The sequence below is a fragment of the Syngnathus typhle genome, linkage group LG5, assembly GCF_033458585.1.
Source record: "Syngnathus typhle isolate RoL2023-S1 ecotype Sweden linkage group LG5, RoL_Styp_1.0, whole genome shotgun sequence".
NCBI classification, from domain to species: Eukaryota; Metazoa; Chordata; class Actinopteri; order Syngnathiformes; family Syngnathidae; genus Syngnathus; species Syngnathus typhle.
In genome coordinates, this window is record NC_083742.1 from 12,895,329 (window position 1) to 12,911,469 (window position 16,141).

Below are 16,141 nucleotides of genomic sequence, written 5' to 3' on the forward strand. Positions count from 1 at the left end.
AGCCAGAATAAGCAGCAGCCATAGTAGTGTTTCAAAATAGTATTTTTGTTGTTGTTTTTTTCTTCAAGATACCGCAGTGTATAAAAGTGATCAAGTCATCACAAAAATCACGGGAAAAAAAATCCTTATATAAGCCGCACCTGACTATAAGCCGCAGGGTTCAAAATTTTGGAAAAAAAACGCGGCTTATAGTCCGGAATTTACGGTAACTGTATATAGCTTATATGGCTACGGTGTAGATGGCATTAGGAGAATGAGTGCAGTGTAGCACAAATAAATGTGCAAATATTTTACAAATTTAGACAGCAGCTAAGGTAAAAACGGCACATACTATAATCACGCTCAGTCACAGGTGTCGAAAGTAAAGTGTTCGGCATCCTGACATGCTGATGAATCAAAGCTCTGATAGCGATCATCCCTGAAGGCAAGAAACTGAAGAATGAGAATGAATGGAGGGCGAGGCTACTAACGATGCCAATACAAGTACAATGACCTGAAACAAAACAGTTCAGAGATTGCCGGTCAACAAGCCTTCCTAACACCCCCATAAACCTGTGGGTCGGTCAATGGCTCAGCACCTTGCTTGTATCGGACCACATGACAGACACACTTCAGGGAAAGTGAACTGTTTGTTGAACACACCGACAACATGTTATTCAGCCTGTGGCTTACGCTACACACGCATAGGTTTTGTTTGTACTCTTTGCCTATTAAAGCAATTGGGGTGTATTGGGTGGACACGTCCACAGTGTACTGACAGGTGAGGTCTTTATTCTTAGTATTATTTGGTGCTGTGTCAATTTTATGAGAAACTTTTCTCTCTACTGTGCATGGAATTTCAGACTTGAGACCAACTTAACTTAACTAGAAATATGAAGCCCCCTCCAGGCAAAAATGCCATTACATGCAGTGACAAGTTATGTCTAAATCTGTTGACTGCGAAGAATGTATTGCATTAATGTAATGCTATGCACTTAACACAAGTGAGAAATGAGCTACTCAGACTTTTGTAATGTAAACCCTTGACCCATTACACACATATGAAGAATCACAAATTTGCAAAAAACTAACTTTTTTTACACTTCTCCTAGTTATTAACGGAGGAAGGTCCATTTGAAGGTCTATCACTGGATCACTAAAGCCAAGGTCAGGCTGTGCGTGTGTTTGTGTGTGGACGCCCACGTGCAGTGTGTGTGTGCAGCACGTGTGTTTTGGGGACATCTGTTCTGATAATCATAGAGAGTAAAGCTGCATAAAAATGACATGAACAAATTAGCAAAATGTTCGAGAGCAGTTTTGGATGTAATGATTGCCTCATTAGTTCTTCCTCTATATTCCCAGTTTTTCTTGTAATTGGACTTTTTCAAAGTGCAAGAAAACATTTTTATTTTTTTTAATCAAAATCAGGTCTTTGTACAGTTGTTAAGCATATTAAAGCATTGTCGGGTAGTAATTATCTTGTGCTAAATACTGAAAGTTTAATAAACCACTGATGAATTCATCAATTAAACATTTATTTCAAACATGTAAAAAAAAAAAAGAGCCAAAAAAATGCAATTTAATTATTTTCCCCTACTGAACAAATGAGGCCGTTTTCCATTGAGTGAAAGTGAAGCTGTTCACTTTGTTATTACGTAATGCCTCAACTTTCCAAACGGACAGTTACCGTTACATAATCTCCAAAAGTTGTGTGAAATCCAAACACTTACGACCATCTTGGACAATCCACTCACAAGGTGTGTTCCAAAATACATAAACAGATATATTTAATGTATATACTATGTGCTTTAAAGCTAATATGAAGACCTACAAAGCAAAACAAATAACACCCATCTCCCTTACATTCCCATCACTGAGCCTAAAGCTTTAAAGCGGGAACCCCTACTATTCTTGACCCTGGCCTCTGTGATCCACATGGCATCCACACACGTACACACGCATGCACGCACACATTCACGCACTACTTAAATGTTCTCTCTTTCTCACAACTGCACGCAGTTAGCGTAACTCTACCAAGGCCACGCCGCTCCCAAGGGCCTGATGTATCCAGGACAGGTTATAAGATCTGCTGTCCGAAGTGGCCCCCCAGGGATGCAGCAGAACTGGGGCCGCATTGTTTCATCATCATTGTGCACAAGGGTTTCCCATGGATCAGGTGTTGTGAGCCGAGAGAGGGAGAGTCTCAGCGCGCTCATTTCTGTCGTTCAGTGACTCACATTGTCACGTTCTGTTTTGACACTGAGGCCAGCTCACCAAAACAGCAGCACCTACTAAGGCATGTAAACGTCTCAGATGGATTGAAGCATGAAGCGCCACCTTGCCCTACCCACACACACACTACCCACTGACAGGCCAGGACTTGCTTATGGCATTACTGCTCTTATTTCTTTGGCCGAAGCAGAAAACCAGCGCGTGTGAGTCAGTAACGATTATGAGTGACAAAGGGCCCCTATCAAATGAATAAATGAATGAGTGACTGAAAAAGTAAACAATAAATAAGTAAACAACAAATAAGAATGCCGAACTACAAATAGTATGGCTTCACTGTGTTTAGGAAAATATTGAATACAGTTGGAGGCTTCAACAAATGAAATTTGTCTTCAAAAACAAACAATAATGATTTATATTCCATACATTCGCTAGTCTGTACTTCTTCTATTCATTGGTTATTCAATTATAAAGATCGGCCTTCGAGGGCTATTTTTTGATTTTGGTACCATCTAGTGGTGAGAGTGCAGTGTGACACCAGTATTTGGATGTCAAGAGTTTATATGAAAAATACAGTATAAAACCATGAGTAAAAATACAATTATCAGATGAAAAAAACTACCAGGAAAATTACAAAAATACCAAAATAAGGAAAAACAAAATACCAGATGGAAATATACAGCACAAACACTTCAAAGCTTAAATGATCAAAATTTTAAAAAAATAAAAACACACTATTTTTACCAGTGATTATAGTTTAGTCTACTTTAGTAGCTACTTAGGGTAATCCCAGAAAGGGTTGAAGTGCACCTATAGACTGACAGATGGGCTCACTAATGAGTACCGGTACTTGCAACTGCTGCTAGTCCTTCGCCGAACATATTCAACGACTTTTTCAACAAAATGGACAATTTTCTAGATGAAGGAAGCGAATATTGGGATTTTTTAGGCCCCGGCTGGATAGATGGCCCTGATGGAGGGTGGTCCACTTGTTTGATTTTGGTGGAGCACATGTGCCTGGACCTGCTGGGTCAAATGGACTTTCTGCTGGAGCAAAGAGAAGCATGCTTCAGAATGTCAGGCCCGCTTTATTCGGACGACCTTTACGTGTGGCTGTTCCATCACATCTGATCATAATATGCGTAACACAATGGATACATAAGTAACAAAGATTGTGGTATAAAATGCAGTTTCTCAAATGTTGGAACAATTTGGGGTTTTACTTATTTGCACTAATGCTGACTAAAATGCTGTGAAGAATGTTCTCTAGCTGCATTGTTCTAATGTATTAACTGTCAATGGGACAAAATTGTGTTGTTTTGTTGGCGCAAACAAAAAAATACAACAGGATTTAGTACAAAATTGTAGAAAAAATATTCTGAAACACTGAAAAATAAGATAAAACAATTAATAATAAACAGCAAAATAGATACAAATACAAAATATTACATAAAAATACACAGATGTCATACAAATAGACTACTACTGACTAATAATATAATAATAATAATATCTTTGCACTCATGGTTTCCAGCAGTCTTCCCTAAAACTCTCAATTAAAATAACAACTTAGATTGAAAATATAAATCTAACTTGTTTTCCTGTAGTGTATTTATTAAAATCAGTTTTGAAATATCTGTTCATTATTCTGAAATTTTATTTTTAGATCCGGTTACATGGTTTCCGGTCAGGTCGTATAACTACAAAACCCAACATTCTCTGCGGCGCTAGTCAACGATCAAATCATCGAATGTTGTCTTTTTATTTTTAAAGTTGTTATGCAATGTAATTTCAAAGGTTGTATGGGAGTCCACGTCACAAGAACAAAGTGTCAGCATCTTGATCCTAGAGGTAAGAAGTCACTTTTGAACGTCTAAAATGGGCTAAAAGGGGCTAAATGTCAAAGTAAACGATGGTCAACAAATCTGTTTGGATGAGCCGAAACATAACGGGGCTAGAAGGTGATAACACTTTGAACAAAGCTTTTCATAAATGTCTTTTAATACATTTTTATCAATAGAGTTGTGGAGAGCGTTCTATTAATAGTGAAACAACCACACTATGCTAGCAAGCAGACATTTACAGCCCACTATCAGGAAAACACTGCAATTAAGTAAAATACAAACATTTTAATCTATATGAGACATACAAGATAAGATCAAAATACAAATATAGGAATTTAATACAATATTTAAAATCAAATATCTGATGAAAAATACAGAGACAATAAAGAAAAAAGATATACAAATGTGAAATGAACAATACATACATAAATCGACCAAGAAAACGGACAAACTATCATCTGGGGTGAACACAGGTTACACAGCTTATTAGTTCTTACACTTTACCACAATCTTGACAAACACAGACCTTGACAATTATAAAATAAACTGAATGCCTCTACTAATGTGCAGTTGAAGTTCCATCATGACGTCCTGACAGTGGCCCCTGCTTGCGTCTGCCCGTCATAATGAGCGCCTTGGCGCTGGGCCTGGTCCTCGTAGCTGTGTTCTTTCTGGCGCTCGCCCTCCTACATCGTTATGGTGACTTGAGGAAGCAGCAGCGCATGGTCCTGCTGGGGACGCTGACGTCCTGGTACCTCTGCTTCCTTATCGTTTTTGTCCTGCCGCTGGACGTCAGTACGGTATGTACACATGTACATTGTTTCGGGTATGCTTCAATAAGGATTTTTAAGTGTGCTTCTCTTTCAGACCATCTACAATCAGTGTCTGTTGGATCATGCTCCTCATCCTCCCCCTGTTACCCCAACAAGAATTTCTTACAAGACAGAAAATACCTCAACCCTTCCAACCAAGAGGTAACTAAGTTACATACAGCAGGGTTACACACAAAAAAACAGTCTTCATAATGTAAACATTTGTTGAAAAATATGCACTTTTGACAAAATTAGAAATATTAGACAACAAAAATCAAACACAAATATTACAGACATTAAAAAAACAACAGAATACATTTGCAAATATTGGTGATTGTGTATGTTGACAGCACACCAAGCGTGTGTGAAAAGCCATGGAGTTATATACCGGATGGTGTTCTACCTGTCTTCTGGAGAGTTGTCTATTGGACCTCTCAGTTTCTCACCTGGTAAGACCCCAGTCACACACGCATGCTCTTTCTAAGGTGCCTAATAAAGTGGGTGTATACTGTGTAACCCATCCTCTGTGATTGTATGCATGCAGGTTGCTGCTGCCCTTCATGCAGTCTTACGCGCGGTCGGGAGCATTTTCCCTGGTTGGAAAGGTGAAAGCGGCCCTTGTTGAGAATGCCATCTACTACGGCAGCTACCTTCTCATCTTCATCTGTCTGTTCATCTACGTCGCTGTGCATCCGCAATGGCGACTATCGTGGTCAGTTCTCATTGACGCTGTCAGACAGATGTTTATTTGTCTCACTGTGTTCTACGAATGAAACGGTATTAACATTTCTCGCAATTAAGATGACAAAAAGGGCCCGGATTGTCAGTATTATCACTACAATGCTAAAATAAAAGCATAAAAAATTCATTTGAATACAAGGATATCAGAGAACCAATACATATTTTTATCTAATAGTAAAAAATATGAGGAAAAAAAATCATAAAAAAATACTAGACACACTTATACACACACACTTAAAAATAAAAATAAAAAGCAAATTTTCTAGAACAAATGTAAGAGGGAAAAAAAAAAGCAAAAATATGAGGTGAAAAGTACATGAAGCAAAATCCCCAAACAAAAAATTAGAAACAAATATATAGGACAAAGATAGCACACAAAGGTAAAAACACACAAAAAGTACTAAAATACTTGGGGAAAAATACATTAAAAGAGAAAAATACAAATATATTAGAAGGACAAAACATTACACAGACCTCAGATAAAGAAATACTAGACAATAAATACAATTTCAAAAGTATCTTGGCCACCTTTGTTCAGGACTGAGTTTGAGACCATTGGCATCACAGCCGCCAACACGTGGGGCCTTTTTCTCCTTGTGCTGTTGCTGGGCTACGGCTTGGTGGAAATACCACGTTCCTATTGGCTGTCGTCTTCCCATGACTACCTACTGGCCAAGACCTACTTCAAGGTGGCAAAAATGGCCAGCGAGAAGGCGGCGGCTGAGGAGAACTTGGCCGATGTCATGGAGGTGAGTGCTCTTCTATTAAATAATACGAGGATTATTTTCAAACTAAATAAACGAACTGAAAGAAGTTTGGGTTACAAGTGTTTGTTCTGATGTTATCAGGAAGTGTCAGCCATCAATGCTTCAGTCAAGTCCAACCACCCGCTCAGGAAGTGTGTGGATACTGTTTTGACAAAGGTAAATTGTCAAGTAGCCTATTTGCTCATTTTGTCTTCTAAATATACTAAAATCAAGTCACTTCAGTGTCCTATAGAGTACCAGGAGATGAGCAGCGATGTGGAACATCCATGTGAAGATCTGCCCGTCCTTACAACCAAAAGAGGCCTTGCTCAGCTGCACAAAAAAGTACATGAAGTGACCTTGTTGCAATGCACATGATAATACACAATCAAAAAAAAAAGTATACACTGAAATTTCTATCCAAAAATACAAGAATTGTATACTGAAATATACAAATTTGAAAATATCGTAATTTATTTATTCTTCCAAAATACTAGATAAAAACTAAATGTTATTGAGCCATTGCATCGTCAAAAGAGTAATCCATTAGCAACACTCAACATTAGTCAATAATTTGTAATAAATAACACCCCCCAATCACTGACCACTTTTATAGATTTGTGAAAATCATGAACTCAATCAAATTTGGACACCGGAAATAATGTGTTTTTCAGGTGATCTCAGCTGTGCAGTGGTGTCGTCAAACTCGTGTTCAGTGGTCCGAGTTAGTGAAGCACATTGTCCATCTGGAAGATGTCGCGAAGAGCCGCAGCAGCCCGTCATGCCACTTTATGCGCAGCTTTGCAACAACAGAGCATGATGGCTACATCCGGAGGTTTATTTACACTCCCAAAGTTGGTGAGTGTGGACATTGTTCTATTTTGTTTGATTATTTTGTATCTTTTGACTGTTTGTGGGCAAGGAGTGCTACAATTCTCATCGCGCACCTCATTTTACTTAAGCCACTGGCATTTTACTTACCCCACCCCAAAACGGAAAATATTTAAAAAATATATTCGTTTTCATTTCTCCCCCAATTTGGACTTGTCTTAGTATTGTGTATGTGTTTATGCGTGCATGCATGTGTGTTGTCCAGAGTGGTATTGGGAGTGTGTGTTCCGTCAGGTCTTCTATAAGCTGCTGGCGCTGCTGCTCTTCTTCCTCTCAGTGGCAGTGGTGTGGTCCGAGTGCACTTTCTTCAGCGTGCATCCGGTCCTTTCCCTCCTCGCCATTATCGTCCGCATAACTGAACAGCAACGCTACTACATTTGCACCGAGGTGGGCACAGAGTTGGGCGGCTTTGAAAACGCATCACACATTTTGTGCATGTTTTTCATTGTTTGGGATTAGAGTCGACTAATTTATGAGAAGGCTGCTCTTCCAACTGGCTAATTTCAGTAATACCACATAGGTTGTATAATTCTTTTTTATGTGAATTGGAAAAAGAAAAAAGCATAATGTGTCCACCAGGTGGTCTGCTTCGTCACGGTCCTCTTCCTGTGCGTTTGCGTCTACACCACCGTGTTCCAGATTCGTATATTCAACTACTACTACCTGGCGCCTCATCACCAGACGGACGCCTACAGCCTACAGTTTAGCGGCATGTATGCACAGCACACTCATGGTCAAACTACTATGTATCCCCCACACGCATGTAAGGTGACATGTGTTATCACTCAAGGTTGTTTTGTCGTCTGACTCCACCCCTGTGCCTCAACTTCCTGGGTCTGATCCACATGGATCCCGCCGTGTCCCAACAAGACAGAATACGGACATCCTACACATCTGTGGGTGAATTTGCTATCATAACATATTGAGATGAAGTACAATACCTTAGGAGGAGTCCCTCTGTGACAATATTTTTTTTCTCAAATCACTTCATTTCACCTTCATTTAACTTAAATCAGAATCCCTGCCACCATTCAGTAGCAGGATAACTGTCAATCACTTAAGTACAAAAATCATCCTAGTGACTGCTTGTAACTGGAAAACTTGTTTGTTGCATTTGCAAGTCAAAGTACCTCTACGATGACTGACACTTATTTTTATGTGCCGACTAGATAATGGGCTCAATGCATCTGCTGTCCTTCATATCCAAAGGGTTCTACATTTACTACCCTGTGTTGATATTGCTGCTCTGCTTTGGCACCATCTACAAGTAGGCTATTAAATACTATTGCTGTCTTGCATTTGGGTCGGGAATCGAGAATTAAGTGGAACCAAACAGGAATGGAAAAACTAGCAGAAAATGCATGCAAGGATCAAACTTTCAAGTTGCAGTGATTGACATGACTCAGCAGACTAGAGAAACAAAACATTCTTCTGCTCAATACTCCCCAGGTGTTGTAAAATAATATTGTGGAAAGAGGTTTCAATTTAAATATGATAAAACATCTCTGGATACACAGAATAGTTGATAGTGTCCTGTCCAAAGTCAGGATTGGGCAATTAAATTTAAACCAATAAAATCAATTTTATTGAACCAACATGTTTAATCTGAACCAACATAAAAATGCAAAACCTCTTCTGAAAAAATGTAATTCATAGGTTTGATATTAGTGTGGTGGTTAAAAATAGCGCTTGGGGAAATTCATAGTCAAGTTCATGAAAAAAATAAGTTTAAACTATTTCATCCCATCCCAAAAAAATCATTCAAGCAACCGGAGTCAGAACTGGAATTCAAAAAGTCATCCTAATTTTTCTCAATCAAGATAACCTTTAGTTAATCATCGGCACAAAAATGAAGGCATTTCTCAGGGTTATACGTATGTCAGTGTCATTTCATGGAAAAATTAAATACTCGGGACTCTCTAAACATTTGAAGAGTATTGTACTTACAATGCTCATTAATTGGGAATTTCATGTGTGCATGTTTTTCTAGCCTGGGTTCTCGATGTTTGAACCTCCTGGGCGTCCATCAGTATGTTGCTGATGACCACTTGAGCTCCGACCTGGTGGATGAGGGCAAGGAGCTTGTCAGGAGAGGTCGTCTTCATGTTGGCACTACAAATTATTACCCAATTATATCTTCCTTTTTTAAAAGAAATAAATATTAATAATTCCTTCTAGGCGATATCAATTGTGTTGACTCTTTGTTTTGCAGAAAGAAGAAAAAGACAGAAACGTGAGGATGCTCAAAGTGGAAGATTTGTTAGTATTTTGCATTGTGCTGAATACACTTCATTAATTATTCTTCACCCAAACCCCAAAATTCAATTGAGGAACACCTCTAAAATGAGGAGAAACACATGTTTTCTGTTAGTGGCTGGGCTCAGAACACCATAAAGCATTTTGGTTTAACTTACTTTTACACTCACTCGTATGACAGGAATGTTAGCAAAAACATCTTTTTTTTAATATATAGATTACATTTACAGTGGTTATCTATTCAAAGTGTTGACTTAAGAAGCTTAATGACCGTTAAGAATGTTTAATGTGAGTTGAACATCTCACCTCTAAAGTTTACGATGGTCAGCTCAAGGGCCCGTGTTCAACTTTATAAATTCCAGTGTTTTAAGACTTTATTCACCATTTATTACACCCCCCTCCGCCCTTTTTGGTGTTGTTGTGATAATGTATTGCTTTGTGTTGACAGGTATGGAGAGAGAGATATGGAGGAGTCCAAAGTGCCTCCGGGGGAAGCAGAACTGGTTACACTGAAATTAAAGACAACCGGGAAACACAAACTCAGAGAAGCAGTGGTAACTCGATCCTCAAATATGTAATTTGGTACTTAATTGCTACTTTGACTAGAAGTTTTACACAATATTATTTTGTCTTTGCAGTTGTCTCTTTCGATTGGGGTGAGGTGGATGAGCAGCAGAGTTTACTGCACAGCAATGACAACGATGCATGATGACCGAACAAAACGTTTGCTCCAACACTGTCCGTTGTCCAACATTATCGTTGAACGGTTCGACTGTAGTACTAATATTTTGTTATATTTGATATCCAGAAGGCTAAAAGGGAAGAAAGTATGCCAACATTGTTTAAAATAGCCTTTCCTTAAGAAGGTCTTGATGAAATTACTCAGGAAAAATCTGAAAACTGCATGTGTGAGTTTGGGAAATGGGAAATTTGCCAAGAGCATTAATGTCATCTTTTCTGATGCTTTTTCCCCCACTTCATGCACTTCTAGAAACTGTGAACATTCATTAATGATGTGCGTTGGGTTTTGTATTTCTACAAATGTTTTTTTTTTTTATGTTGGATTTATTTGATAAGTTATTAAAGAATACAAGTATAACATTTTGTAGTTTTCTTTTTTGAGATTTACAAGATAAACAATTTGTGACATCTTGATTTTTTACGTCGTAAAAAATGCAACTTGCTTCCGTAGGATTACCAAGGAAGCAACAGGTTGACAATAAATGCTGCTGCCAATGTTAGGTGTAAATGGGAACGTCTAGTAAATGAATACCAACGAGTTATTCTGCCTTTAGTATCCTTTATTATTATAAAATATAAATTGGCTATCATCATTTATTTATTTATTTACAATTTGACAATGTTTGCTCTGTTTCGTCTTGGTGACAAATACACTTGTATTTGGCGTCCAAAAAAGGCCACCACCAGTGACAAGTGAGTAGTTTGGTGCAATATTCCAAATATTTTAACCGTTAAATATTTATATTTTCCTCGTTAAAATACGTCATCGCCACGCTTTATTTTTTACGACAACACTGGAACGCACCATCTGCGGTCCCAGTCAACTCAGGGCAGTGGCACACACCGTCAAAAGAAGTATGCTGCCATTCGTGTTTGGCCATTAGCTCAAACGTCAATTACAACACTGCGTAATGTGCCTTTGCTGTAAGTCGGGGCAACGCCGCGACACTATAAGATCATAAGGCGTCGAATCATTTGGGCGACGCATCCATCTCCTGTCTTTGACTTTACCAGGGTAAGATGATGCTAACCTCTTAGCAAGCTAACGTGTCAAGAGGGAAGAACTGAAGAAGGAACGATAGCTGAATACGCGTTAGCTTAGAGTCTAAGCTGCCTTTATAGCAGGTTAGTTTATTTAATTTCAAGGAAACATTTTATTGACTTTAATTTTAAAGTCACTAGCTAACGATCAGTGGGATGTGTTATCAGGCAAGGCTAACGACGTGATAAAGATTCTGCCATTGTCTGCATCATACGGCGCTTTAGCTTGATGTATGTGAGCTTTGTTTATTCAAAGCTATGATTTAGGTCGACTCATCTGTCCTGCTATCCAGTGCTGGCGTGTCATTACATCGTCAACGCCCATTTCCATCGCGAACTACAACCGTAGTTGATTGTCGTTAGCAGCATGAAAACGTAACATTAAACCTTTTAAAGTTCAAATGTAGCAATATATTTAAAAAAAATAACTCTAAATCAATGCCATTAATTTACATGCGTTCCAACATTATTCATTGACTTCATTGAGAGGTAGAAAGCAGAGGGAAGAATCCCTTGTCAGCTCCTTCACTTCCCGGACGTTGAAGGGATGCTACCAAGCATCACCTTTCAGACTTTAAACACTGCGTCAATACTTCGCTTGAAACTTTCCTCTGACTGGGCTGTGATACATGATTCGGGTAGGCGGTTCCAGCTATTAACTACACGGGTAGAGAGAGTGGCGTCACCATGGATGCGTAACCTCCTCGGTTTGTATAGCTTCAAACTGTGACCACGTGTCGATGTATCATTATTTAAGATGAAATACTCCCTCAGGTCTTCACCAAGTTCGCCTCGGAGAATGCGCCGGGTATATATCAGATCTCCTCGGTGACGACGGTAGGCCAGAGAGAAGAGATTCAGCTGTTCCAGTCGATCTTACATTATAGTGCCGCTCTGCTTACGGTTTCGCTTTGACATGATTTTCCAGACTTGTCTGGTCGTCGCTTGAAAGTTCTTTTCTAGTCTAGTCTCCAGGTTGTGTGAATATTATTATCGATTCGTTGTGTTGCTTGATTATTGTCAATCACCCACTTGTGTGTGTTAGTAGACAAGTCATGGGTGGTCTGGTCAACGGGCGGCGAGGAGGAAGGGCTCCGCCTTTGATGATTGGTGCCCTGGTTGCCTGCATCCTGCTTCTGGGCTTCAACTACTGGGTGTCCAGCTCACGTAACCTTGAGCTACAGGTAGCATCTTTCCGTTATATCGTCCACGTAGCATGTATAGGTTTGTTTGATCGTAATTTTCTGTCTAATCTTAACCGACATTTAGTTAGTAGCTAGTAGCAATAATAAACAATCACGTGAGAAGGAGTGATGTTAAAGCACATCTCTCCCTCTTGTGTGATATTGCTTAATCAAATTACATGCAAGTTTATACAAAATGTACAGTTAAATTTGCTTTGAGTTCGGAGCAACGATTTCCATCATCCTGATTTAAATGTTCAAAGCCTCGGTGGAGGTTTGTGTGACACCATCATCTGAATGCCTCCCCGTGTGTCTTGGCGACAGACAAAGCTATACGAACTGGAGAGTAAAGTGCGTCGCGGGGCGGTAGAGCGCGGCGCTGACGAAGTGAAGAAATACGAGTTCCAGAAGGAGATCGACAGGCAGAAGGATCAGATTGACCTCATTGAGAATCGCTATAAGAAACAGCTGGAGGGTCTCCAGAATACCTGCAGCCAGGAGAAGGTCCAACATAAATTTACTCACCAAGTTCATTACCATGCTAAACTCACTTTGTGTTACTTTTTTCTGCAGGTAACACTGCAGCAGAACATTTCCACCAGTACCAAAATATTACAAGAACTTAAAGGTAGCCATTTTCTTCTATCTAATAGTGGTGTAAAAAAGGAAAAAAACAAATGTGCATGTGAAGCCCCTTGAGACATTTCTGTGATTAAGGGCTATTTAAATAGACTTGACATCAATTGTAATATACTGCTAACATCCATATTTGTTTTTGTACTAATAAAGGCCACCTACAGTTCCGTAAATAAACATACCATTACAGCATTGGTGGAACGACCGTCAATGTGTTGTGCCAGCCGCGAAGTGTTCATGTGCCTAATCCGAGATGACTGCTTAATTGTATTGAATACCGACTCAGAGTAGCGGGTTCATTAGCAAAATTAATGTGTACACGCGCGGCTGTCGCATAATCCTAGTTCTGCATTCAGCTTAATTTTGACTTCCTGTTCGTGGCAACTGCCCCTGTACTTTTATTTTTAACTTTACCTCCTTTGTGTCGGCAGGCCAGCTAATTCAAATGAACGATGACCTGGGGAAGCTTCAGAAGGAGCTGCAGGCTTGCCAGAGCAATGTCAAAACCCTCAACGACAAACTCACGTATGACATGTAAGAAACGCCTTTAAGCCAGTCTTGTTTGAACGGTGACATCCACACCTTTGGACAATTGGAAGTGAGGAAAACTAACTTTGAGGTGGCACTACTGAATGAGTATTAAAGGGCTACAGCTTTTGTTTATTCAACAGTAAACACATACTTAGGAATAACATGCTATGGTCAATGTTAACGTGCTTATTTGTGTGTAGGACACACTGTAACTCCCAGATCCTCACCCAGAAGGAACTGTGCGACGAGCGAGTGGCCGCCGCCAAACTGGAAGCGGAGAAGAAGATGGCCAAGCTCGACCTCTCAGACGTCACCCAGGTAACTAACCAACGTTCGAAAGGCCCGCTGTTTGAGAGAAATCACGTCACATGACTGGTAAACCGTCAGCAGGATACGAAGGCGGAAAAGCATGGTGCCAAAGTGGAAGCCGCCGCGGCGAACGTGTCCCTGAAGGGCTCGTCTGACTTGAGCCACTCCTCCAACTTCACGATGACAAAAGCCAGCGTGCTTCTGTCTTCGTACGCTAACAAGATAGTTCAAGAACAAGGTAAAGCACATTCATAATATGGTACCTCTTATCAACAACTAATTGATTATCATACTAATCAACTATTTAGAGAATCAATTAGTTTGTCACACTGTCAATATGAGGTCTTGAATTTAAATAGAGATAAAATATAAAAAAAAGATCTTTGAAAATAAATTTTAAAAATGGATTATTAGGATTGTTAGTTGCAGCCCTTGCATCCATTTCTCATTTAACATAAATCACATTGTCTAATGTTTAATTGAAATAAAAATAAAGGACTTTTTTTTCCCAGATGCTGCAGTGGGCATGGAGGATGGAACTAAAGAGGCCATAAAAATACCTGACGTGGACCTGCTGGCACAGACCAGGAAATCCTCTTTGACACGTAACCAGACACGAGTAGACGGCGCTGCCGCCCAGACACAAGGTGAGAGACACCGAGTGGACTTTGTGTTTGTTAACAACTGCATACTGTAGTATATGTAGTGGACAATGGATTGTGGCACACGTCAATAATGAGACATCATCTCGACTTGCCATCCCCACAAAATGACGACATAGATAAAACAAACCTCTCAGTTCTACCATTTTTATCCTCCTCATTCATCGTTTTTTCTACTTGATTCCTCTTTGGCATCTATGGTGGGAGAAGCTGACTAGGAAAAAGGTGTAAGGGCAGAGAAAGTCGCAAATAAAGAAATGAGATTTAGCTGCTGCTGATTGTAATGTGTGCTTTTGACTTTGAAATAAGACCATTAAAAATAGGTGTCTGACCCAGCGCAATAGCGACATCTATTGGTCAACGTTGCGACCTACATCTAAACATGCGAGATGACCTTCATAATGATGTATAAGCTCCTGTGCTGGGAATCTCTGCCGTGACATGTCTTGATGTCTTAAAGCGGACATGATCGCCACGGAGGAGGAACTAAATGGGGAGAATTATGACCATGATAACAAGCAGGCGCTGGGAGGAAGACTGCAACTGGACAAACGGCAACCTAAACGGGATGCAGCTATAGGTATGTGTGTTTTCCGTGTTCAAACTTTAAATCATCGTGCCGTGGTGTTGAAGTTGTTTCTTTTTCTTGAGCTTGCTTTGTGTGTTTCTTGTCATTCTTTTTCTATGGCTTTTTTGTGCCCCCCAGATAAAGTGATGGAAGATGAGCTGGCTGACTACAATGGCGACGATGACAACGAGGGAGAGTTTGAGACAGACAAGCAAGCTGAACTGGCTCAGAATTAAGGGGAAAGCATACACACACAATTAGTAGATCTACAGTAAGTAAGTAGAAGACGTCCGTTTTCTTTGTTGGATAACACACCAAGTGGACATGTCACGAATTGCAGGCTTCTTGGCTGCCGTTTAATTGGTCCAAAACATTCCAACAAAAAGTTTGTTTTTAATAGCAATTTTTATGGATGATATCTGAGCTTGCAGGTCAGATGTGCTCACTCATCCACCAAATACTTCCACCGAATGAAGTTAGTTAGTTGTTCTGAACAATCTAATAGACCGGAACCATTGAAGAATGAACTCAAATCTTATCTGCACTAGCAGTCAGATCACTTTGATTTTAAGTATGTATTTGAGAGATTTTTTTTAATGTGTAAATGTATTTTTGACCTGCTGAACAAATTTCTTGCTGAACAAAATCATACAATAAAAGCGGTATTGATCAGAGGATTTATCGTTTACCGTTACTCCTTATGAGAATAAAATGAAAAGTAAAAGACGGTTACTGATAGTCGTTTTAGATTTTAGAGAACAGTAATTTATAAGCTTGTATGTATAAAACAAAAAGTATTTTGATTTTTTTAGATTGAACCCTCAACTAATCTTTTTTTTTTTAAATTAAATGTATGTTTATTATAACTAATATAAATTTGATAATGGCAGACTGATCATTCCCAATCACCACTGTAAATATAATTGACATAGTGAAAACTAAAAATGGTCATTTAAATACATTTGAGATCT

General features: G+C 39.4%; 2 protein-coding genes across 7 annotated transcripts; both read left to right on the forward strand.

Annotated features, from left to right (window-relative positions):
- Positions 1 to 3,909: 3,909 nt before the first annotated feature.
- On the forward strand, positions 3,910 to 10,597 carry LOC133154690 (G-protein coupled receptor-associated protein LMBRD2B-like). 2 transcript variants are annotated; one of them, XM_061279586.1, is made up of 17 exons: positions 3,910 to 4,059; positions 4,623 to 4,852; positions 4,920 to 5,026; positions 5,215 to 5,313; positions 5,409 to 5,576; positions 6,144 to 6,354; positions 6,454 to 6,528; positions 6,595 to 6,696; positions 7,026 to 7,209; positions 7,448 to 7,629; positions 7,822 to 7,955; positions 8,033 to 8,138; positions 8,412 to 8,509; positions 9,233 to 9,336; positions 9,455 to 9,501; positions 9,947 to 10,052; positions 10,137 to 10,597. In XM_061279586.1, the coding sequence occupies exons 2-17, from the start codon at positions 4,679 to 4,681 to the stop codon at positions 10,205 to 10,207; spliced, it is 1,968 nt and encodes a 655-aa protein (XP_061135570.1). In that variant the 5' UTR covers positions 3,910 to 4,059; positions 4,623 to 4,678; the 3' UTR covers positions 10,208 to 10,597. The 2 variants fall into 2 exon arrangements, with proteins under 2 accessions (XP_061135570.1, XP_061135572.1); XM_061279588.1 differs by having other exon boundaries at positions 7,520 to 7,629.
- A 435-nt stretch (positions 10,598 to 11,032) lies between these two features.
- Positions 11,033 to 15,847, forward strand: golm1 (golgi membrane protein 1). Of its 5 annotated transcripts, none has more exons than XM_061279657.1 (10): positions 11,033 to 11,364; positions 12,326 to 12,464; positions 12,789 to 12,968; positions 13,038 to 13,092; positions 13,532 to 13,634; positions 13,832 to 13,949; positions 14,019 to 14,178; positions 14,453 to 14,587; positions 15,063 to 15,182; positions 15,309 to 15,847. In XM_061279657.1, exons 2-10 carry the CDS (start codon positions 12,336 to 12,338, stop codon positions 15,404 to 15,406), a joined length of 1,098 nt encoding a protein of 365 aa, XP_061135641.1. In that variant the 5' UTR covers positions 11,033 to 11,364; positions 12,326 to 12,335; the 3' UTR covers positions 15,407 to 15,847. The 5 variants fall into 5 exon arrangements, with proteins under 5 accessions (XP_061135641.1, XP_061135640.1, XP_061135639.1 ...); XM_061279656.1 differs by having other exon boundaries at positions 11,034 to 11,254; XM_061279655.1 differs by having other exon boundaries at positions 11,034 to 11,254; positions 12,329 to 12,464.
- Positions 15,848 to 16,141: the final 294 nt, after the last annotated feature.